The sequence below is a fragment of the Sceloporus occidentalis genome, unplaced genomic scaffold, assembly GCF_023333645.1.
Source record: "Sceloporus occidentalis isolate IW3139 unplaced genomic scaffold, rSceOcc1.0.p SCAF_12, whole genome shotgun sequence".
Taxonomy (NCBI): domain Eukaryota; kingdom Metazoa; phylum Chordata; class Lepidosauria; order Squamata; family Phrynosomatidae; genus Sceloporus; species Sceloporus occidentalis.
The window spans coordinates 10,395,266-10,415,272 of record NW_028316992.1 but is presented as its reverse complement, the minus strand read 5'-3'; the positions used below and the strand labels follow the sequence as shown (position 1 = coordinate 10,415,272).

General features: G+C 44.8%; 1 protein-coding gene across 1 annotated transcript in view; it reads right to left on the bottom strand.

Moving 5' to 3' along the window:
- Nucleotides 1-19,421, bottom strand: part of FGF18 (fibroblast growth factor 18) — a 146,247-nt gene extending 126,826 nt beyond the window's left edge. The window contains exons 1-2 of the mRNA XM_089477711.1: nt 19,095-19,421; nt 18,775-18,811 (exon numbers count right to left, since the gene is read on the bottom strand). Coding sequence (XP_089333837.1) covers nt 18,775-18,811; nt 19,095-19,132 — 75 coding nt within the window. The 5' untranslated portion in view covers nt 19,133-19,421. The remainder of the gene's footprint in view (nt 1-18,774; nt 18,812-19,094) is intronic.
- Nucleotides 19,422-20,007: the final 586 nt, after the last annotated feature.

The following is a 20,007-nucleotide window of genomic DNA, read 5'->3' as shown; positions in this document are numbered from 1 at the left end:
TTGGACACACACACACACACTGCCACCACTCACTGCCACCACCCTCCTCTAACTCTTGTTCTTAAAAAGCCCGACTGTCTTAAAGGCTGGCAATCCTTGCTTTCAGGTTGAACTTCTCTTAGGCTGCACTCCACTAAACCCAATCTGAGACTTCACACTGTCGATTTGCGGCAGCTACAAAGCCCTATTGTAGGCTCATTTGTTCCACTGTAAACACACGCATGATAAACATTGCCATGGTTCCTGGCGGACCAGGTGCAACTTGACTGTGGGGCAGCGACTGGTCTACCTGACTGGGTCTCCTTCTCAATGTATGTGGGAGGAGACCTGATATCTAAAGAAACTGCAGACTGTCTGGGGCTGCCAAACCACTTCCTTATTGGCATTCAATGGCATCACCTTAGGATGGAGCACCACATAAAAGGAAAGAGGAAGGGCTCGGCTTAGGCTGTCATGGTCTGAGTATTTTTCTTTGTGAGAGTTCCTTCCAGTGATCAGAGTCTGGGTGGAGGTGGGGGGTCAGGGAAGGGGGCGGCATACTTTTGTTCCTTGTTCAGGAAGGGGGCTCCCCATTTTCAGGATTCCAGAAGTAAATCCCACTTTTGCTTCTATTATGAGAGCTGTACTTTTATTTTTCCCACGTTCAAAATGTTCCAATGAAAGAGCCCTGCACCTCTTTGTCTATTTCACAAGGAAAAGCCGTAATGTGCTCATCTATAGGAATATGAAGTTAATTAACTTAAAACAACAAGAGAAGAACCAGACAAGAAAAACAAAAGAAAATCAGTAGGTGACTTTGAGATGGGGGGGGAGGCACGCAAATATGTTGACTTTTGCACTCCTTCAATTCAGATTAGGTTTAGCACTCTTGAAAGGAACAGTCTGAGCCTTCCTGTTCCAAGAGGAAACTTTTGTAGAATTGGATATGTAGGATTTCATGGAGATTTGTAATGAACAAAATGAAAACAGTCGTGATAGTCGGTAGTTATGATTCTAGAACAGCTTCCTATACAGCAAAAGATGAGTGTTCTGGGATCTTTCTTTTTTTGTCTCACCATTCTTGAACAACTAGATTGGCTTCATTTGTTCACAGAAACATCTGATTTAAAAAGCCAAAACATTTCCAGTGGATAACAGTTGCAGCAAAATAAATATATAACAAAGAGCTGTGCAGCACCTCAAAAGTGAATTTATTATGGCATCAACCTTATTGAACTAGAATCCACTTCATCAAATCCATTAACTTTTGCAAGTTTTTTTTAACATCACAATAACAGTATAGTTTTTGGCCTTAAATGGCTGAATTGTTCAGCAATAGGCTCCAAAGTTTGAATTAAGAAGATGTATTTCCTAGAAAAGGCCAATTCCATGACTGTAAAAAAATCTATAACCTTAAATCTGAAAGTGCTTCTGTAGCTTTTGCAGTTTTTTTTCTTCTGGTGAAATGAGTGGCAAGGGAACAGGATTGCAAGGAACAGCCCTGGCATAATTCAAATTGCTAGTCCTAACTAGCGTGGACTCTTTAAATCAATGGGACGTACATAAGTATTGATGTACTATTCAGTACTTCACTCTGTGGGTCTGCTTTCATTGGGGCAAGTCACTCAACTGAGGCTACCTCCTGTAATAAGTTTTTCTTGCTAGCAAGGGTATAACAATGTTCTCTTTCAAAAATAGCATAAAGAGCAACCTTAAGAGGCAACCAGCCTCACATAGGACAGAGATGGCCTGGATCTCAATGGAAGTTACTTTGCTGCTGCTAATGGGTTGGAAATGTTATTACCTGTGTTTTACTGCCTTTTGTCCCTGGTCCCCACATGGCCAAGAAGGAGAGGGGCCTCTACCTGCATGGATAGCTATCCCTCTAGGCCCTCTTAACTGACAACAGAGTAGCATCTGAGAGAAAATGTCGGTCTGCAACTCTAACATCACTTTTCTTCTCCTGTATGCTATTTAGCATCTTTGCTTGATGAAGAAGAGTGGTTACAAAAGCTTACATGATGTATTTCATGCTTTCAATTGGTTCAATAAAGATATCACTGTTTTATGATGTGATTTTACCTTAATCATGTAAAGAACAACACTTTCTAATTTTAGCAATTACTTTGAAAAAGCATTTTAGAGTTATTTTAACAGATTTTTCCACATTTCATCTTCTCAATCTTAAATGGATTTTTCAAAATAACAAGAAGGAATAAAGCAATAGCATGTAATGCGACCAAGTAGTTTTTCAACCTACGTAACAAGTAATTACAATGAATGACTTCCTGAACACTATAACAAAGGGAACAAATTAGTTTTTTAAATCTACTTTCAAAGCTCAGGGAAGCAGAGTGAGATGGGGCATAATACTCTGTACAGTTTGGAATCTGGGAGACAGAAAGAAGAGACAGCCAAAATATATGACCCAAGAGAGGTATGAGGCAAGGACATGTGGAATAAGAACTTCTTGCTGTCAACCATAAGAAGAATCACTCAATCCTCTCTTCCAGTCCCTGACAAGAAACCACCATCCACACCATTAAGACTAGAATTACTCTTCAAATAAAGAATGGGAAACTAAAGCTCTGATTCTTAGGACCCAACGAGATGCAAGGTAGAACAAGTCATTGCCTTTTCCTAAACATGTGTCATGGGGAATTAATTTGGATCAGGGCCATAGGACTGAAAGGGAAGGAAAACGGTTTTATTTAGGCATGTACACTGGCATGTAATTACACTGGCATGTAACCTGTTCTGCTTCCAAAGGGGCAAGGCCTAACTTGTTCAGTGTTAGCTGTGTGTCTTATTGTTGTGATTCTATTTTGGTTTTGATATTCATTTGGTTTTGTGCTATGTTTTAATCAGAATTTGGTTTGTAATTTGTATTGTTTTATTGTTAGGTCCCTTGAGCTCCTTTATCAGCCAAAGATAGGGTATACATTAAATTAAAAATGCAACCCTGCTCGACACATCATTTTCCCATTGTATATCAGTCCTTGATGCTTATTGGCCCCTCATAGTTTCATCTTAAGAGTTGTTGCCTTGCCATTTGTTGATGTAAACTGCCTTGGCCATTCGGGGAGGAGGAAAGAGGATATCTACTGCATTCATAGAATCATAGAATCGTAGAGTTGGAAGAGATCACAAGGGCCATCCAGCCCAACCCCCTGCCATGCAGGAACTCTCAATCAAAGCATCCCCGACAGATGGCCATCCAGCCTCTGCTTAAAGACCTCCAAAGGAGGAGACGCCACTACACTCCGAGGGAGTGTGTTCCACTGTCGAACAGCCCTCACTGTCAGGAAGTTCCTCCTAATGTTGAGCTGGAATCTCTTTTCCTGTAGCTTGCCTCCATTGTTCCACGTTCTAGTCTCTGGAGCTGCAGAAAACAAGCTTCCTCCCTCCTCAATATGACACCCCTTCAAATATTTAAACAGGGCTATCATAATACATGAGAAAAGACAGCCAAAAGGGAGCAGGAGATTAGCAGCTTTCTCCATGCTGCTCCACATGCCGTCATAGCACTTCTATTCCCTTCCTGAGGGAGATAGTTGTGAAAGTGGAAAAATCAGTTCAACAAAAGGAATGCTTTTACAACTGTCTCTCTTGGGAAGAGAACCATAGGCGGGTTACAAACCGCCATTAGGGACATCCTGAGGACATCCCAGTTTGAAAAAGGGGTGTCTCTTCTAGACGCCCCTTACCCTATCACAGACTCAGTCCGTACAAAATGGCGGCACCCTGTTCATACGGGCACCGCCATTTTGACGTAGCGGATGCTCTGCGTCCGCACGTGGCGCACCAGAAGTGACGCTGCGAGTGCGCCCTTTGGCACTCGCGGCGCCTCTTCCGGGGCCTGAGAAGGAGCGCGATTTCCGTGCTCCTTCTCTGCAGTGTCCGGGAGCTGCGCCGTTTAAAGGCTACGGTTCCCAGATGCTGCAAGCCGAGGCAGAGCCAGACCGCTGCTTCTCAGCGGTCTGTAACGCACCATAGTATACAGAGAAATCTGACTGCATGTCTTTGACCCCAAGGGTACTAGGGAAGTATATACTGTATTTTATTTATTTATCAATATTTATTTTATGTGCTGCCTTTCTCCTAACATGACTCTCAATGGAGCTCACAAGAAGTCTAAAAGATGTGAAGCTAATAAAACAAGCTATACTAGTAAAACACCAGTTAAAATCATTTAAAAGAATAATGATAAAGTGAAAAATATAGCACATGGAACCCTTTTTAAAAAGTTATGTGTTCCATGTACCCATCCTCAAGTAGCATTCTGGTCCCAGCATTTTGGACCCGCTGAAGTTTTTAATGCTGAAATGAAAGGAAGATACGATATTCACCCTTAGATGTTATTTCCTCATATAAGACGAGCCTATTAAATACCCAGTCTTTAATACTTTAAACTTCTAAAACTTCCAAATCCCCAAACTTTCTTGGCTGGTTTAAATTAAAGCATTGGTGCTTAATATCAAAGACAGTGGGAAAATACTAAGTGCAAGTCTGAATTTGCATCCATCTCTAATAGATAGCAAACAATTAAACACAATTGTCATTTATCAAGCTTTCTCCTTCATTGTGCTTAACTCACCAAATCCAAGGCTCAACAGCTCAAAAGAAGTAAATATCCCAGAATGTTGCCAGGGTACAGCTTCAATTTTCTAATTTGCTGCTTCAGCATTTCCATGGCCTTCAATGCAATAGAGGCTTACCTGGGATTGTCCCATTGAAAAATCAATCAGGCTTACATATCCTCCAATTATCCCAATTAACAGGGACAGTCCCACTTAAACCTCTGTTATCCCACTTTTTCATTTGCTTTTAAAATCTCCCAGGTTCTCTCTTCTCCTCTCACTTTACCACTTTGTCCTCAACTTACTTCCATTGCTGCAAAGTGAGTTGAAAGTGCAAAATTCACTCCATTATTTGAGTAGGTGAGAGAGAAGAGGAGGGGTAAAATATTGCCCTTCCCAGTAGATTCAGGCAAAAGGACACAGCTGCAGCCTCTACTACCTTGTGTCTCCTTCCTCATCAATACGTTTTGCCATCTTGACCATCTTGATATTGCTTAGCCACATGTGTCCCAACCTTCATTTGTGAAATGCGGGAGGGTCTAGGCATACTTCCGACTAACCACACATACAAATTGTACAACATATTTCTTCATAGTTCATTTTTAAAACTATAAATATATATCTGTGTCAATTTCTCCAGTCGTAGTCCAATATTCCAACCACTATACCATGTTGACTCTCAACCAGTTCTTTAGCATAGTGCCCTAATAATTTTTCTTGCTATACATTACAGAAGCTGCCCAAGAAAAAGTGAAGGAGCCACGCTGAACGTTCCTAAAGTCAAAGCTGGAAAACTTTAAAACACAAAAGAAACTGCAGCTTGCCAAATTTGCTGTGATGGATAGATTCTGGGAGCTGTAGTGCAACACCGTGAGTTTCCCAAGTGCTACCTAGAGCGTAATACTAACTTTCCCCATTATCTCCTCCTGTAATGAAACACCTCACTATGCATTCTTGTTAACCTACAGTACAATTCTCACTGCAAAAGAAGACTGTGAAACCGCTGTACTTTACATTATGTAAATACATTATGCAAGTACCTTAAGAACACAAGGAGCTGCTTTTTTACTGAGTCAGGCAGACCTCTGGTCCCTCAAGCTCAATCTCAAATATGATTGTGTCAACTGTAGAAATAATTTCCACTGTTCAATTTAGCATTTATTTCCCTAGAAAGGTTCTAATAATAGCAAGCATTGTGTTACATGATTCATGTGGTCTTACTAGGCAATTGCTGCTGAATGAGTGAAATTACAAGATTTAAAAGGGATGTACCTTCATTCCCACCCACACTTGCTGCCTAGATACTACCTTTGAATGCTCCTTAGCCTGTCCCCATCGCTGTGCTCTTTTCCATGTTGTCCTTGTATTTGTTGCAAAATCATCACCTTTACATCACTCAGATCTAAAAACAAACTTAATCTGCCTTCATCTGAGCTCAGATTTACCAGCTTTCGACTCTGAGATATATGATAATAAATGATAGCTTCTCTGACTACAGATGCCATGAATGCTTTTCTTTGATCACTTAGTAATTTATATGTAAAAAGACAACTATATGGATTGGACACAGCCTTAGTGTTTTTAAGAATAGACTAACAAGTCCCACTGATATGTTAGTTATACTGTAACTATCATAAATCTCCGGTTTCGGTCAGTCTACACTATGGTAGGATCATTCATATCTTCATACACACAGGCAGATAGATGGACAGGCTGTGACTTCTGAAAAGTTTAATTTCAGGCAGCTGAGAGATAAAGTGTGTGTGTGTGTGTGTGTGTGTGTGCGCGCGCGCGCGCACGCGCACACACAAATAGATACATGTTTCAGCAAAGGCTATCTTTATACAAATAATTTCAGTATGACAGCAATCAACATAATCTTCCATAGAAAGCTACCATCCCAAGAGGAGAAGTACTCACCCATCCTCATTCTTATTATGTGGAGACAGGGAGGTTGTTTGTGTGCTGTTTTACATAGGATCACATACAGGTAACAATCCTGGGGAGATGGATTTACTATTAAAACAATTTAAATCTAGTAGTCCATTTCTCCAAGAATCAAACGCATCTTAGGGGTGCGTTCCTGTTTGCCTTTAATCACTTTGCATTAAATAGTTGGGTGACACAAATAGCTGGAACTGCCATGAGAGGAGAAGTTGCAAGTGCTTAGATTCAGCCTTCCATATAGCTGTTAAAAGTGCAGAGCCTCCCTCAGGAAAAGTTGATTGTGACCTAGCAATGTACCACTCGGTATCTGAATGTAATTCACATAATTAGAAGGAAAGCTTACAATGTACCACTCGGTATCTGAATGTAATTCCATAGTTAGAAGGAAAGCTTAGGGTGTATTCCTATACGTTTGCAGAAAACTACATACCACTGACTTAAATGGGACTCCTACCTTAAAACCTTAGGCCTTCTCTGCACAGGCCAAAAGGCCCACCCATGGCCAATTCTAGTGGTGTCCTGTTCGGACAATGTATGTCCCAATACTCTGCCCCCAGAGTATAGTGCCCCATGCAGACAGGACACATGTTTTTGATAGCATTCAGCCCCGACATCTTATTTTAATGCCAGATATACATTCTGTAAATTTATCAATATATTCAATGAAAACATTGAAAACACTAAGGTAAACATGTACAGTGCCAAGGTTCCCCTGACGGGTCTGTGATTGGGAATGATAGGAGCAGTGACTGGTGGGGAAGGCTGAACTAGAGGCTAGCTACCCATTTTGCCAAATTGAACAAGTTGCCATGCCTGTGCAGTGAGGATGGGAGGAAAGGAGGAGAGAGAAGGGAGAGTATCTCTCTCACGCAATAGTACTGAAAGTTCATGATCTATGTGTTCACTGCAGCAAAAACTAGTAGAACTGTGGTATCTCCAGCATGCTCTTCTAAAGAATGTGAACTATCTCTTTGGGGTACATTGTAAAGATGTACAAAAAGATGCACCACAAAGAGCAAGTGACTGGAGAGAAATTATTCACTAATAGGGGGGGGGGGGGTGTGCAAGCCGTTGGCAGCAGGAACAACAGAGATAGATTTATTGCTGTCTATAGATTTCTAGTGCCAAAATCTCATTCCAGATGTTTCACATTGATCTAGTTGTCTGCAAGATGGTTAATTTATATCTGGCTTGGACTGAAGGTGAAAGCTCTCATAACCAAATGCCCCTCCATCCTTATAAGACAGTGGTTCCCAACCTGAGGGTCGGGACCCCTTTGGGGGTCGAATGACCCTTTCAAGGGGGTCGCCTAAAACCATTGGAAAACACCTATTTAATTAAAGTTATGAAATAGCAACGAAAATAATTTCATGGGTTTGGGTCACCACAACATGAGGAACTGTATTAAAGGGTCGCGGCATTAGGAAGGTTGGGAACCACTGTTATAAGAGCCCTAGTCGCACAGTGGTTAAATGCCTGTACTGCAGCCACTCACAAACCATAAGGTTGCGAGTTCAATACTAGCCAGGGACTCAGGGTTGACTCAACCTGGCATCCTTCTGAGGTTGCTAAAATGAGTACCCAGCTTGTTGGGGGAAATTGGCTTACACATTGTAAACTGCTTAGGGAGTGCTTAAGTGAACTGATAAGCAGAATAGAAATGTACTTGCTATTGCTATAAAAAAATCAATGGACATTTTAAAAAAATACAACTAGATGCTGGAAAGAATAGTTGTAAGCAAACTTGGCCTGAACTGACTGTGATTGTACAAGAGGAAAAATAAGCACAGATGTAAAATATATTATAGACGTGACCCAGACCCTTAGATTTGGAGTGAGCCACCTTGCTCTCTATTCTTCTTTTTCTACCTGAAGAAAGTTCAAGATATTATTTGAAAAGAAAAAAAATCATACACATCTGAATACGCAATTATATCTTGAAGTAATGAAGGGGTCTGAATATGGTTCTATAGGTCCAGGAACCATGTGTAATCAGAGAGAGGAAAGTCAGAAATCTCTGTCAATCACAAGTGATGATAACCTGGAAAGAGGTGAGGTTGTTCCCCCATCCATATATAAGATCTGAAACAGATTACTTGTCCAGTCTCCTGCTGTACTTGGAACTTAACATTTTACATGTGTCTCTGAATCTCCAGGGGATTTGGAGGATATAGGTCTTTAACCACTTAAATAGCTGCAGCTACAAGTTCTTCCCAGAGTAGATTTCAGCTCAAGCCACATTTAAGTGAATATGTCTCTTTTTTATTAATACCACTCAGGTTGGTTCTAGAGTTTTTATTTTGCTCCTCAGGATCTCTCGGAGCAGGGCCATTCAGATTCAGAATGAATCTGACTGGTGGGGAGGCAATTTTTGTGAGTACTCCTTCCCTTTGCAACTTCCCAGCACCATCTCCTCCACAGGGATGTAGCCGGGGGGGGGGGGTCTTGGAAACCCCCCTTCCTAAAATCCTGGCGAAGTCCCTGTCCTCCATTATTCTCAAGGGTCTCCAAACATTCCAGAGCAGATTTTCAAGGGACATGTGGAACCACAGAGGAGAATTGGTCAAGTTCAGCACACACACACACACACACTACACTTTAGTCAGTGGAAATGTTCCCCTGAATCAAAAACCTTTCTCAGTGGTTTTTGCTAGATCCAAATGCTCAATGTTCTCTACAGTGTCAGGAATACAGTAGGATACTATAAGTATTTGTATTGTTTAACGCAATTTTGCGATGCAAAGAAATCTGTGATTCAAGCATCCACGGTTTGAAAATGTTCCAAAAAAGTATAAATTTCAAATATCAAACCTTGATTTTCCATTTTTTATAAGGGACACCATTTTGCTATGTCATTATATTTAATGGGACTTGAGCATACACAGATTTTGTTATACACGGGGGATCTTGGAACCAAACCCCAGCATATAACAAGGGTCCACTGTATAATGGACAAGCGCTCTCTCTCTCTCTCTCTCTTTCTCTCTCTCTCTCTCTCTCTCACACACACACACACACAGTGCTATTGGCTGTTGTGTAGCTGGAAATTCTGGAAATTCTGGCCAAGCCATTTTTCTAGACCGGGAGTATCTCCAGCAAAAGCTAGATCCACTTCCAGGCCAAAGATTCTGCAAAGGTGAGGTGGTCAATCTTCGGGCCCTCCTGATATGATTGGATTGATTTTCCCACCAGCACTAGTCAACTTGCAGATCCAGTGGGAAGGGCTGATGGGATCTGAAGTCCAGGATCATCTGGAAAGCCACACATTGCTCATCTCTGATGTAGGGGATCCTTCACACTTCACACTCTTCACACATGGCCACAATTGATTAATTAATCAATTAAGCAAGAAGGCAAATTGAGCTTGACCAAACCAACAAGTCAATCTCTCACAGCATATCCAAGGGGGGAAACTGTTCCTTCTTGCAAATATTCATTATTGGAATAATTTTTACAGAATGTGGCCTTTTTTGGTCCACCTCCATATGGAGAAATCCCAATGGCTGCAAGAACATATGCTGATTTCTACTCACTCATCCTCTTTGCTCTGTCCAGGGTGCAGCTGTTCAGACAGACTAACAAGCCATCAGGTTGGCTGGCTCTGCAGCCATCATTTTCATTGCTATGTTTTTGTCAATATTCCAGATTGCTCACTTGAGCTTTACAAGAACTGTCTCAATGGTTCAGAAGAGTCAAAGCCTATGCAGTGTATGCTTAGAGTAGCCATTTGCCATTGCACAAGCAAGTAAACAAGATCTGGACCATCTGAGGTTGAAGGCGGCATTTCTTTTTCTATTGATCCACCCATGGGTGTCTCCAGATTCAACAATACTATCAACAGATTTTCTTCACGTTTGCTGCATTCCTGCAACAAAGTCACTGGTCCCTTTTACACTACACAGTTATAATGCTATGATTCCACTTTAATTGCCATGGCTCCATCCCATGGAATGCAGGAGTTTAGAGAGGGATATTTAGAGGTTTCTGCCACATTACTCTTTTAGTGCCTCACCAAAGTACATCCCCAAGATATCACGGGATGCAGCCATGGCAATAAAAGTGGAATCACTGTGCTGTTATTGTGTAGTGCAAAGGGGCCCACTGGCTTCTTCTCTCAGTCAAATTTATTATTCAAGAGTGTCTCACAGACCAGAAAAGTATGAAATTGCACATGCTCATAAATGCACAGAAAAGAATATTGGCTCCAAGTTTATTCAATCCAAAGCTAATCCCTTCCCTGTGTCATAAGTTCTTTTATCATCTCTCAAAAGTAGTCTGGTGAGCCTGGAAGATGGGCTAATATCAATTGCTTTCTCCTTATCATCTCTAAATCATACCTATTTCCACTGGACAAATATCTTGCCTTCTGGAGTCCTCATATTTCTCCTGGCCTCTGAGCCTTCCTTGAGCATTTCCAAAGCCTTCATAAAATGTGGTGACCAAAACCAAACGCCATACTCCAGCTGAGGCTTAACCACTGCCAAGTGAAGTAGTACTGTTCATTCTCAAATCCACCCCCCAAAGGACATTTCTAGGGATCTGGCTCTAATTTCAAAAGTTCGCATGGGACTGATGGGAGGCGGGGGGGAAATCAACTGATTTTAAAAACAAAAATGAAACAAGTAGATGTCTGGAAGAGAGTCCAAGTCATTTAACTTTCCCCAGCCCAACAAATCATCAAAGGTTCTGGCATTACAACTGTGGTTTTATGGTTGGATCACCTGATGTCAGAGCAGCTTCAGCCAACAGAAACAGAATACAGTCCCCCAACTCCCTGGCCATTTGACCATCAACCCTTGCAGTCCCAGTTCAAGAGTGTAATGTGCCAAAGAATAAATAAGTGATGGGTTCCATCCAACATCATCATCTCCTCCTTCTCCTCCTCAACAGCCCCCACCCCAGTATATCTATTCCCGAAAATTCCCTGATGGAGACTATGGAGACAGACATGAGGTTTCAAGGAAGAGGCAGAATCCCACCCACAGTGTTTGCTGTGTTGGCAGACGGACACTGATGGTCCACCTCTATGCAGCACAACTCAGACAGAAAAGAGAAAGATTCCTTGCACACCTGCCAGCTACCTCAATAATGTCAACTGTTTCAAACATGTCTACAATTCTTGCTAACATGGGGAAGAAAGTAAGATGATATGGATTTTTTTTTTAAATGATGGGATGGAGTAAAGTGTAAATGTGTGCTCAAGCTCAAGGTGGCATACCCAGATCTCTCCTTCCCCAACACACTCACATATACCTCACAACAATGGCGTGGAGCTGGTTAACTAACACATGGTGACCAGCCTATAAGCCTGATGGCTGAACAGGGATTTGAACCCAAATTTCCCCAGTCCTGATCTAATACTCTGAATCCCACCCTCCCTATCTGCACCATTGCACCATTCTAGCACTATAATTCAACCTCAAGATTCCATGTGATGGGCAGCCATGGCAGTTATAGTGGAATCATACTGCTATATCAATGTGGATAAAAGAGAACATAGGCCTGTTACACACTGCCAAAATAAAGCTGCTTCGGGTCTCTTTGGAGGTATGCTCTTTAAATGATGCATGGGTCCTAAGAGTCTGGAGGTTGCACCAAAGCTGCACTCCAGTCCTAAGCACTGAAGTGCAGCTTTGGTGCAGCTTCCGGATTCTTCTGATGCATGCATCATTTAAACAGCATACCTCCAAAGAGACTCGAAGCAGCTTTATTTTGGCAGTCTGTAACAGGCCTATTATAGTCCCCTAGTGCTGGTCTGCAACAGCCATTATTGCTGCTGTTGTTGTCCTGTGCTGTCAAGTAATTTCTGACTTAAGGCAACCCTAAAGCAAATTTATCATGGTATTTCTGAGGCTGAGAGTGTGTGATTAGACCAAGGTCGCCCAGTGGATTTCCATGACTGAACAAGGAATCAAACCCTAGTCTCCAGAGTTCGATTCTCAAGCCACTTCAGCAATAGCAATGGCATTCACATTTCTATACCGCTTAATAGTGAACTCAGCACTCTCTAAGCGTTTTACATGTCTATACTTCTTAATAGTGAACTCAGCTCTCTCTAAGTGGTAAACCAATTTCCCCCAACAAACTGGGTATTCATTTTACTGACCTACAAAAGGATGGAAGGCCAAGTCAACCTTGGAGCCCTGGGATCAAACTCACAACCTTCTGACTGCAGTACTGACAACAATAGCAATAATGATAGCAGTTTCATTTATATACTGCTTCATACCACACTAAGCAGTCTCTAAGCGCAAGGATGCAAGGCTGAGTTAACCCTGACACCTTGTCTGGGACTGAACTCACAACCTTGTGGCTTGTGAGTGAGTGGCTGTAGTACCAGCATTTAACCATTGTGCCACCAGGGCTCTCTCACTACACTATACCCAGCCAAAATAGGTAGTGGGAACTGCAGACCAACACATCTAGAGGACATCAGGTTGGGGAACCTCATGTTGGCTCTCAGCTTTATCCACACCCTACCTATACATGAGTATCACTTCTGCACCCACCCCTTACTTAAGACTTAAGACTTCCAGACATTTCCAGGTTATGGATGAGTGAAATCCTGCATACAGAGTGCCACTCTGAGACCCAGAGATTCTAGTCCTGAACTGATTCCCTCTAACTGACCATGAAACCATTCAGCCATTTCAGACAATGCTGCTATCATCACGGTTTGCACCATCATCTATTAACTGCCAGGTTTCGTTTTCATGCCCTGGTTTGTGTGCTTTCTGGAAAAAGCCGTTGGCCACTGTTAGGGAATGCTGTAATAGATTGGGGATCAATGTGTCCTGGGACAGGTATATGGAAACACCTGACAACCAGTGTGATGTAGTGCTTTAAGTTTTCAACTATGATTCTGAAGATCAGGGTTTGAATCCCCACTCAATCCTGGAAACCCATTGGGTGACTTTGGGCATATCTCACTCACTCAGTCTCAGAGGAAAGCAAAGGTAAGCAAGCCCCTTCTGAACAAATCTTGCCAAGAAAGCTCCATGGCAGGTTCACTTTAGGATTACCATATGTTGGAAACAGCTTGAAGGCGACAACAACAACAAGAAGATGCTGCCTTATATGAGTCAGATTACTGGTCCACCTAACCCAGTATTTTTAAGTCTGACTGGTGGCAGCAGCCTTAAAGAATTTTTTCCCAGTCCTACTTGAAGAATCCTAATGGTGTGAAGTCAAAGGCTTTCATGGCCGGCATCCATAGTTTTTTGTGGGGTTTTCGGGCTATGTAGCAATGTTCTAGAAGAGTTTCTTCCTGACATTTCGCCAGCATTTGTGGCTGGCATCTTCAGAGAATGCTTGTCTGGAAAAAGTTGGGTATATATATACTGTGTGAGCCTGGGAATGCAGGAGTGATTTGCACGTGTATTGTCTGTTGCTGATGGCAGGCCTCAGGCTGGGAGACTAATGCAAAAGAAGATTAGTGTCCCAACTTTTTCCAGGCAAGCATTCTCTGAAGATGCCAGCCACAGATGCTGGCGAAACATCAAGAAGAAACTCTTCTAGAACATGGCCACATAGCCCAAAAACCCCACAAAAAATCCTAATGGTCTTTTATCCTAGCACTAACTAGGCCCACTTCTTCTTAAATTCCAAAAATCAGAGGAGAGCAAGTTTGTTCGGACTGGTGTGGGGAATGAGGTGGGCTCCATCCCATTTCTTCACAAGCAGAAATAGCTGAATTTAATCTAACCACGAACCAGCATGGCATAGTGGTTTGAGTGCTGAACTGGGAGGTTTAAATCCTCCCTCAGCTGTGGAAATACACTGGGTGACCTGGGGCAGGCCAAACTCTCGGAACACTTTCCTTGTTTCTCGTATGTTCTAATCTGCCTAAATATAATACAAAACAATGTTTCTTGATTATTATTTTTTAAACTATAGCCAGAGACCACAGGGCCCAGTCCACTTGTGTTTGTACTCATTTTCCATTCGTTTCAATGCGGCCTGAGCAAAGTACTCCCAGCAGACTCAGCTCACTGTAATATGTTACTTTTAGATATTTAGCCAAAACAAAAAGGGCGATCTATGAGTTAAAACTGAAAAAAAAATGGCCATGATAAACGTTGGACAGAATTACTGATGCCAAAATTCTAACTTGCTGGAAAACTAGGTTTAGCTCCCAGCCAATAAACCACCAAATAACATGCAATCAGGAGGCTAAAATTCCCCACGTTATTAACATTTACCTTTCCTATCCTTATCGTTACAATTTCAGTGGGAACAGGCTCTGAAAACTGAATCCGATCAGCGGATTCGCATATCTTTTGTGCCAATGCAGCACGCAGGCCTTTAAAGCAAAAATAACAATTTCCTTCACCCTAAATAAATAGTAAGCCTAAAGGATGCTTAAAATTAATGTCAGGTCACCAAAGGCTAACTCCTGCCCAAACCAATCATTAAAATCAACATCCTCTAATCCTCCCCTCTCCCTCCGCTCAAGCGCCAAACCTGTAATCCAGTCCATACAGCTCTGCGCAAAGTGGCCAATAAAAACTTCCAGAGTTTGCACCTTTTCCTCTTCCTATTAAGACTGTGCGCATGGACCTAAGAGAGCCCCTCAATGTGACCCATCAAATGTTTGGACTTTGGAAGTAAGGCCCATAACAGTAGGGCCCCAGTTAAAAGATCTGCCAACAGAGGAAAGGGAACAAAGCCATCTCTCACATATCAATGATCTGTTTCATTGATTGATTGATTGATTGACTGATTGATTGATTTGTGTCATGCTCTGGTCCCAGGAACCTGCAGCAGTTTATAGCAATTCCCCACCCCCTTTTTTTTTGCCTCACTCTTCTTCAGCCTTCCTTCTCTCATCAAACTAAGCCTGATAGTAAAGTCTTATTGGCTTGCGACCACTGTCACCTCCTTCGTGCCTCCTTTGAACCAAAGCATTGACACCTACATCTGGGTTTGCATGCACAACTGTGATCCAATGTACAATCATCCCGTGGTATCCATGGATTGCTTTATCCATGGATTCAACCATCCATGGCTTGAAGACATTTTTAAAAACTGCATTTTGTCATTTTATAGCAGGATTTGAGCATTGGACTATGCCTCTGGAGACCAGGGTTCCCAGCATGACCATGGAAACCCACTGGGTGACCTTAGGCAAAGCACACTCTCTCAGCCTCAGAGAATGGCAATGGCAAATGCCCTCTGAAGAAACTTGCCAAGAAAACTCCAGGGATAAGGTTGCCTTAGGGTCTCCATAAATTCCTACTGGAACCAAACTCTAGCAGGTATCAAAGGCCCACTACTCAGAAGCAATGCGTTCAGAAGGCTTTCATCCTATGAAAATAGGGGCAGGATTGTAGCTTGGAATGATAGACTCATAGAGTTGGAAGAGACCCCAAGGGCCATCCAGTCCAACCCCATTCTGCCATGCAGGAACTCTCTATCAAAGCATCCCCATTGACAGATGGCCATCCAGCCTCTGCTTAAAGACCTCCAAGGAAGGAGGCCCCACATGCAAATCTAGATCCAGATTCTGCCCCTGACTTGCCCTCACCTATCTCTTTCTATCCCCTCTCCCTTTCAAAGTTTACATTGCAAGCTCCTCAAGGCAGAGACCCCTTTGTGGTTGCTCCGTTACGTTCATTATTAATAGATATTTTAATACTTTATTTTAGATGTATTATATTTAATTCGTTTTTAAGGGAGGGGGTGGTGTGATGTCATATTGTATGTGGATGTTTTAACTTGTTTGTTAGCCGCTTTGGTTGTGTTATTAGAGAAAAGCGGGACAAAAATAAAAGTATTACTTATGTATGTATTGATTTCTCTGTAAAACTCCAAACCCACTGATGGGGAGAGATGGGAGTCCCATCATCCCCAGTCTGCATGGTTAAATCAGTGGAGGCTGAGGAGGTGCACCAATGTTTGGAAGGCAGGGAAAAAGAACGATATGAAAAGAGGAGGAGAGAAAAGACTATATAGATACTCCAGCCGCCTTCTCTTCCCTGCAGAGCAAGTCGGATCTCCTGACTGCAAAATGTTGCATAATCAGCACTAAACGAAAGTATGGTTCCAATAGTAGGAAAGTACAGCAAGTATTCCCTCTCTCTCTCTCTCTTTACTTCTTCTTCATTCTTTTATGGCTTTTATGGAAAGCCGGAGCGCTCCAACTGTACAAAGGCCAACAAACGTCCCCAGGATTTTTTTGAAGGCTGCTGCTGGAGGAGGAAAAGATCAGGTTTTTGAGCAAGTGCTTTACAGGCAGCCGGCCAAAAAGGGCTTCACTAAAAGCAAGCAGGGGATGGGAGGAGGATGGAAGGCAGGCGGGGGGGATGAGGAAGCAGATGCATCCACACGGGAGAAAGAACCCGGCTTGGCACCGCTTTGACAGCCCTGGCTCAAGGCTATGGATTTCTGGGAGTTGGGAGTTTGTCTGGGCCCCACAACAAACTCCAACTCCCAGAATTCCATAGCCTTGAGCCAGAAAGAATTAAAGCGGGGCCAAACCAGGTTATCTGTCCAGTGTGGATGCAGCCCTTCCTTGCTCTCCTTCCCTCGCCCGACTTTCTTTTGGCTTTCTCTTTCGCTGAGTCCCTGCTCCTTGTTGTTTTTTCCTACTGGATGTTTTCAAGGGAGGCGGCGGAGGGAAGCTCTCTCTCTCTCTCTCTCTGTGCATCATGGCACAGGCTCCGCGAGGAGGGCTGGCTGGCTGGCTTCTTGCGGCGCGGCTCCGGTTTCAGAGGCTTTCATCCGTTTGGACAGGAGCCGCTCCCCCCCGCCTCCCCCCCCCGGAAAAGCCCCGCCAGAGACACGCTGGCAGACAGGTGCAGGGAAGAGGAGGAAGGGGAAGAAGAGGAGGAAGAGGAAGAAGAGGAGGAAGAAAAGAAGGAGAAAGCACAGAAGGAAGAGGAGGAGGCTGGGGAAGAGAAAAGAACAGGAGGAAGAAGAAAAGGAAGAAGAGGAGGAAAAGAAAAAGGAAAAGGCGGAGGAAGAACTTGGTGAAGAGGAGGAGGAGGAGGAGGAAGCAGAAAAGGAGGAGAGGAGGAAGGAGAAGAAAGGGGGCAAGAGGAAGAAGGAAAGGAAGAAGATGTGGGAGAGAAGGAGGAGGAAGGGAAGGCGAGGGGAGAAGAGGTAGAGGAGGATGAGAAGAGGAGGAGGAAGTAGAGGAAGAAGGGAAGGGGGTGAGGAAGAGGAAGAAGAGGAGGTAGAGAAGGAGGAGGAAGAAGAAGAGGAGGAGGAGAGCCAGAGGAGAAGGAAGAGGAAGGGAGGCTGGGGCGGAGGAGGAGGGCAGGGGCATTGCCCAGAGCAGCCCTGGAAGAGGGAGGGCACGGAGCAGCTCCGGAGCTGGGCACCTGCCGCTCTGCCAGCCCAGAGAGAGAGGGAGGGGGCGCCTCCCAGGAGGACCCACGTGGGGCCTTTAGCCCGGGTCCAAGCCGGCACAAGAAAGACACCACAAATAGGTCTCCCACCCCCGGCTTTTCTGGCACCCGCACTTTTTTCACAGCCAGCCAGCCTCTTCCCTTCTCCTTCTTTTATTGAAAAAGAAGAAGAAAAGAAGGGATCAAGTCATGGAAGACAGTGGGATCGGCTCCACCCAAGAACCCCCCACCTATTATTATTATTATTATTATTATTATTATTATACCCCCTCCTTCCCGTTATCTCCCGACAAGAAGTGCTCCGACGCAGTGGCCAACTTTTCAGCATCCTTAGAGAGGGACGCTGTTTCTCCTGAAAAGGGGGGCAAAGGAGGGCATCCCCAAACACAGTCACAAATAAACACTTCATGCAGGTCTTTGGGTTGTTCCCAACAATCCCGATCCGCCTCTGGATCACTTTCTCTCTGCGTTGAAACTCCCTCCCGAACGAAGTCGGGCCAGAGAAGGAGCCTCCTCTGCATCAAGCAAGTGCATCTCTCAGCCTTGCGCCGCAAAAGGAGCCAACTTTCCCCCCTGGCAGCCTTTTAGCCAGGTGCCCCCCAAGACTGGCAAGACCTCTCCCCTTGTTTTGTACCCATCCTCGGCCCCCAAGCCTTGGAAAGCGAAGCGACGTCCCTTGGGCATCCTTTGGGCGAAAGGGACATTCCAGAAGGGGATCCCGACCTGGGAGGAAGATCTCTTTCCTCTCCCAAAGAAATGACTTTGGCCACTTTTGGGGCACTTCGTAGAGAGCCCTTGCTCGGTGGCTGTGGGTCCGGATGGTGAAAGTGGGGGGCGCCTGGGGAAACCCCTGCTGGGGACCTCCATCTCTGGAGAGGTCCAGGAGGGAAGGAGGGAGGCCGAAAGGCGTCTCTTACCTGGACCTGGAGGCAGAGCAGCAGGACATGTAAACATCTGCAGGGAGGAAAGAAGAAGGGAAGGGAGCAAAGAAAGAGAAAAAGAGAGAGATCAGAAGGGCACCCCAAAGTTGATCCTCAAGCCCAGAGCGGGATTTCTCATCATCCCCTACCTTCCCCTCCAAACAAAACAAACCGGGTGGAAAGTGATCTCTAAGACATCCCCCCCCCAAAGAAGAAGAGGGATCCCTCCAAATGCCAAAGTCTGATCTCCTCCCCCCCAATAATAATAATAATAATAATAACAACAGCCCTCCCTCCTTCCCTGCCCTGGGGCTCACAGGCAAGTGCAGGCGGAGAGCAGGGAGTAGAGAGACATCGCGGAGGGCAGGCGGCGTGGCTGCTGGGGCTGCGGCTCCTGGGGGCGGCCAAGGGGCTTCTCCTTCTTCTTCTTCTTCTTCTTCTTCTCCTCCTCCTCCTTCTTCCAGGGACCCGAGTCAAAGCCCCCTCCGCTGCCTTGCCATGGCCCAGGAGGAGAAGCCGGAGAAGGGGCCAGGCTTTCCTGGGGCGATCCGGCTTCTTGGTGCTGGAGAAGTTGCGCGGTGCCTGCCTCCTCCGTTGCCTCCGCCGCCGCCGAGTGACTCCTCAGGCATCGGCTCGCCTCTGCCTCTGCCTCAGCCCCCTTCCTCCTCCTCCTCCTCCTCCTCCTCCTGCTGCTGCTGCTGCCTCCCTCTCCCCTCTCGCTCTGCCCTTCGCCCAGCCTCGCCAGGGAAGAAGGGGCTCCCCTGCCTCCTCCTCCTCCTCCTGAGGATGAGGATGATGATGATGATGATGATGGTCAGGAACTTCCCATCGCCGTCAGCAAACAACAAGGCACCTCCCCTGGGCCAGCGCCCCCTCACACGCCCCTTCTCCTCTGCACCCCTCCTGTTCTCCCCTACTCACCCCTCCTTCTCTCACCCCCAACTCACACTCAGCCTCCCCTCCTCAGCCGCCCACTTTCTCTCACTCCCAACTCACCCTCTGCCTCTCCTCCTTGAACCCCCTTTTTCCTCACCCCCAACTCACCCTCTACCTTCCTCCCTAATTAGCCCCCACCTTCTCTCACCCCAACTCACCCTCTGCCTTCCCACTTTCTCTCTGCCAGTTTACCCTTTGTCTTCCCGCCTCCTCAGCCCCCTTCTTTCTCTCACCCGTTCACCCTCCCCACTTTCTCTACCCCGGCTCAACCACCTTCTTCCCCTTTCCTTAGAC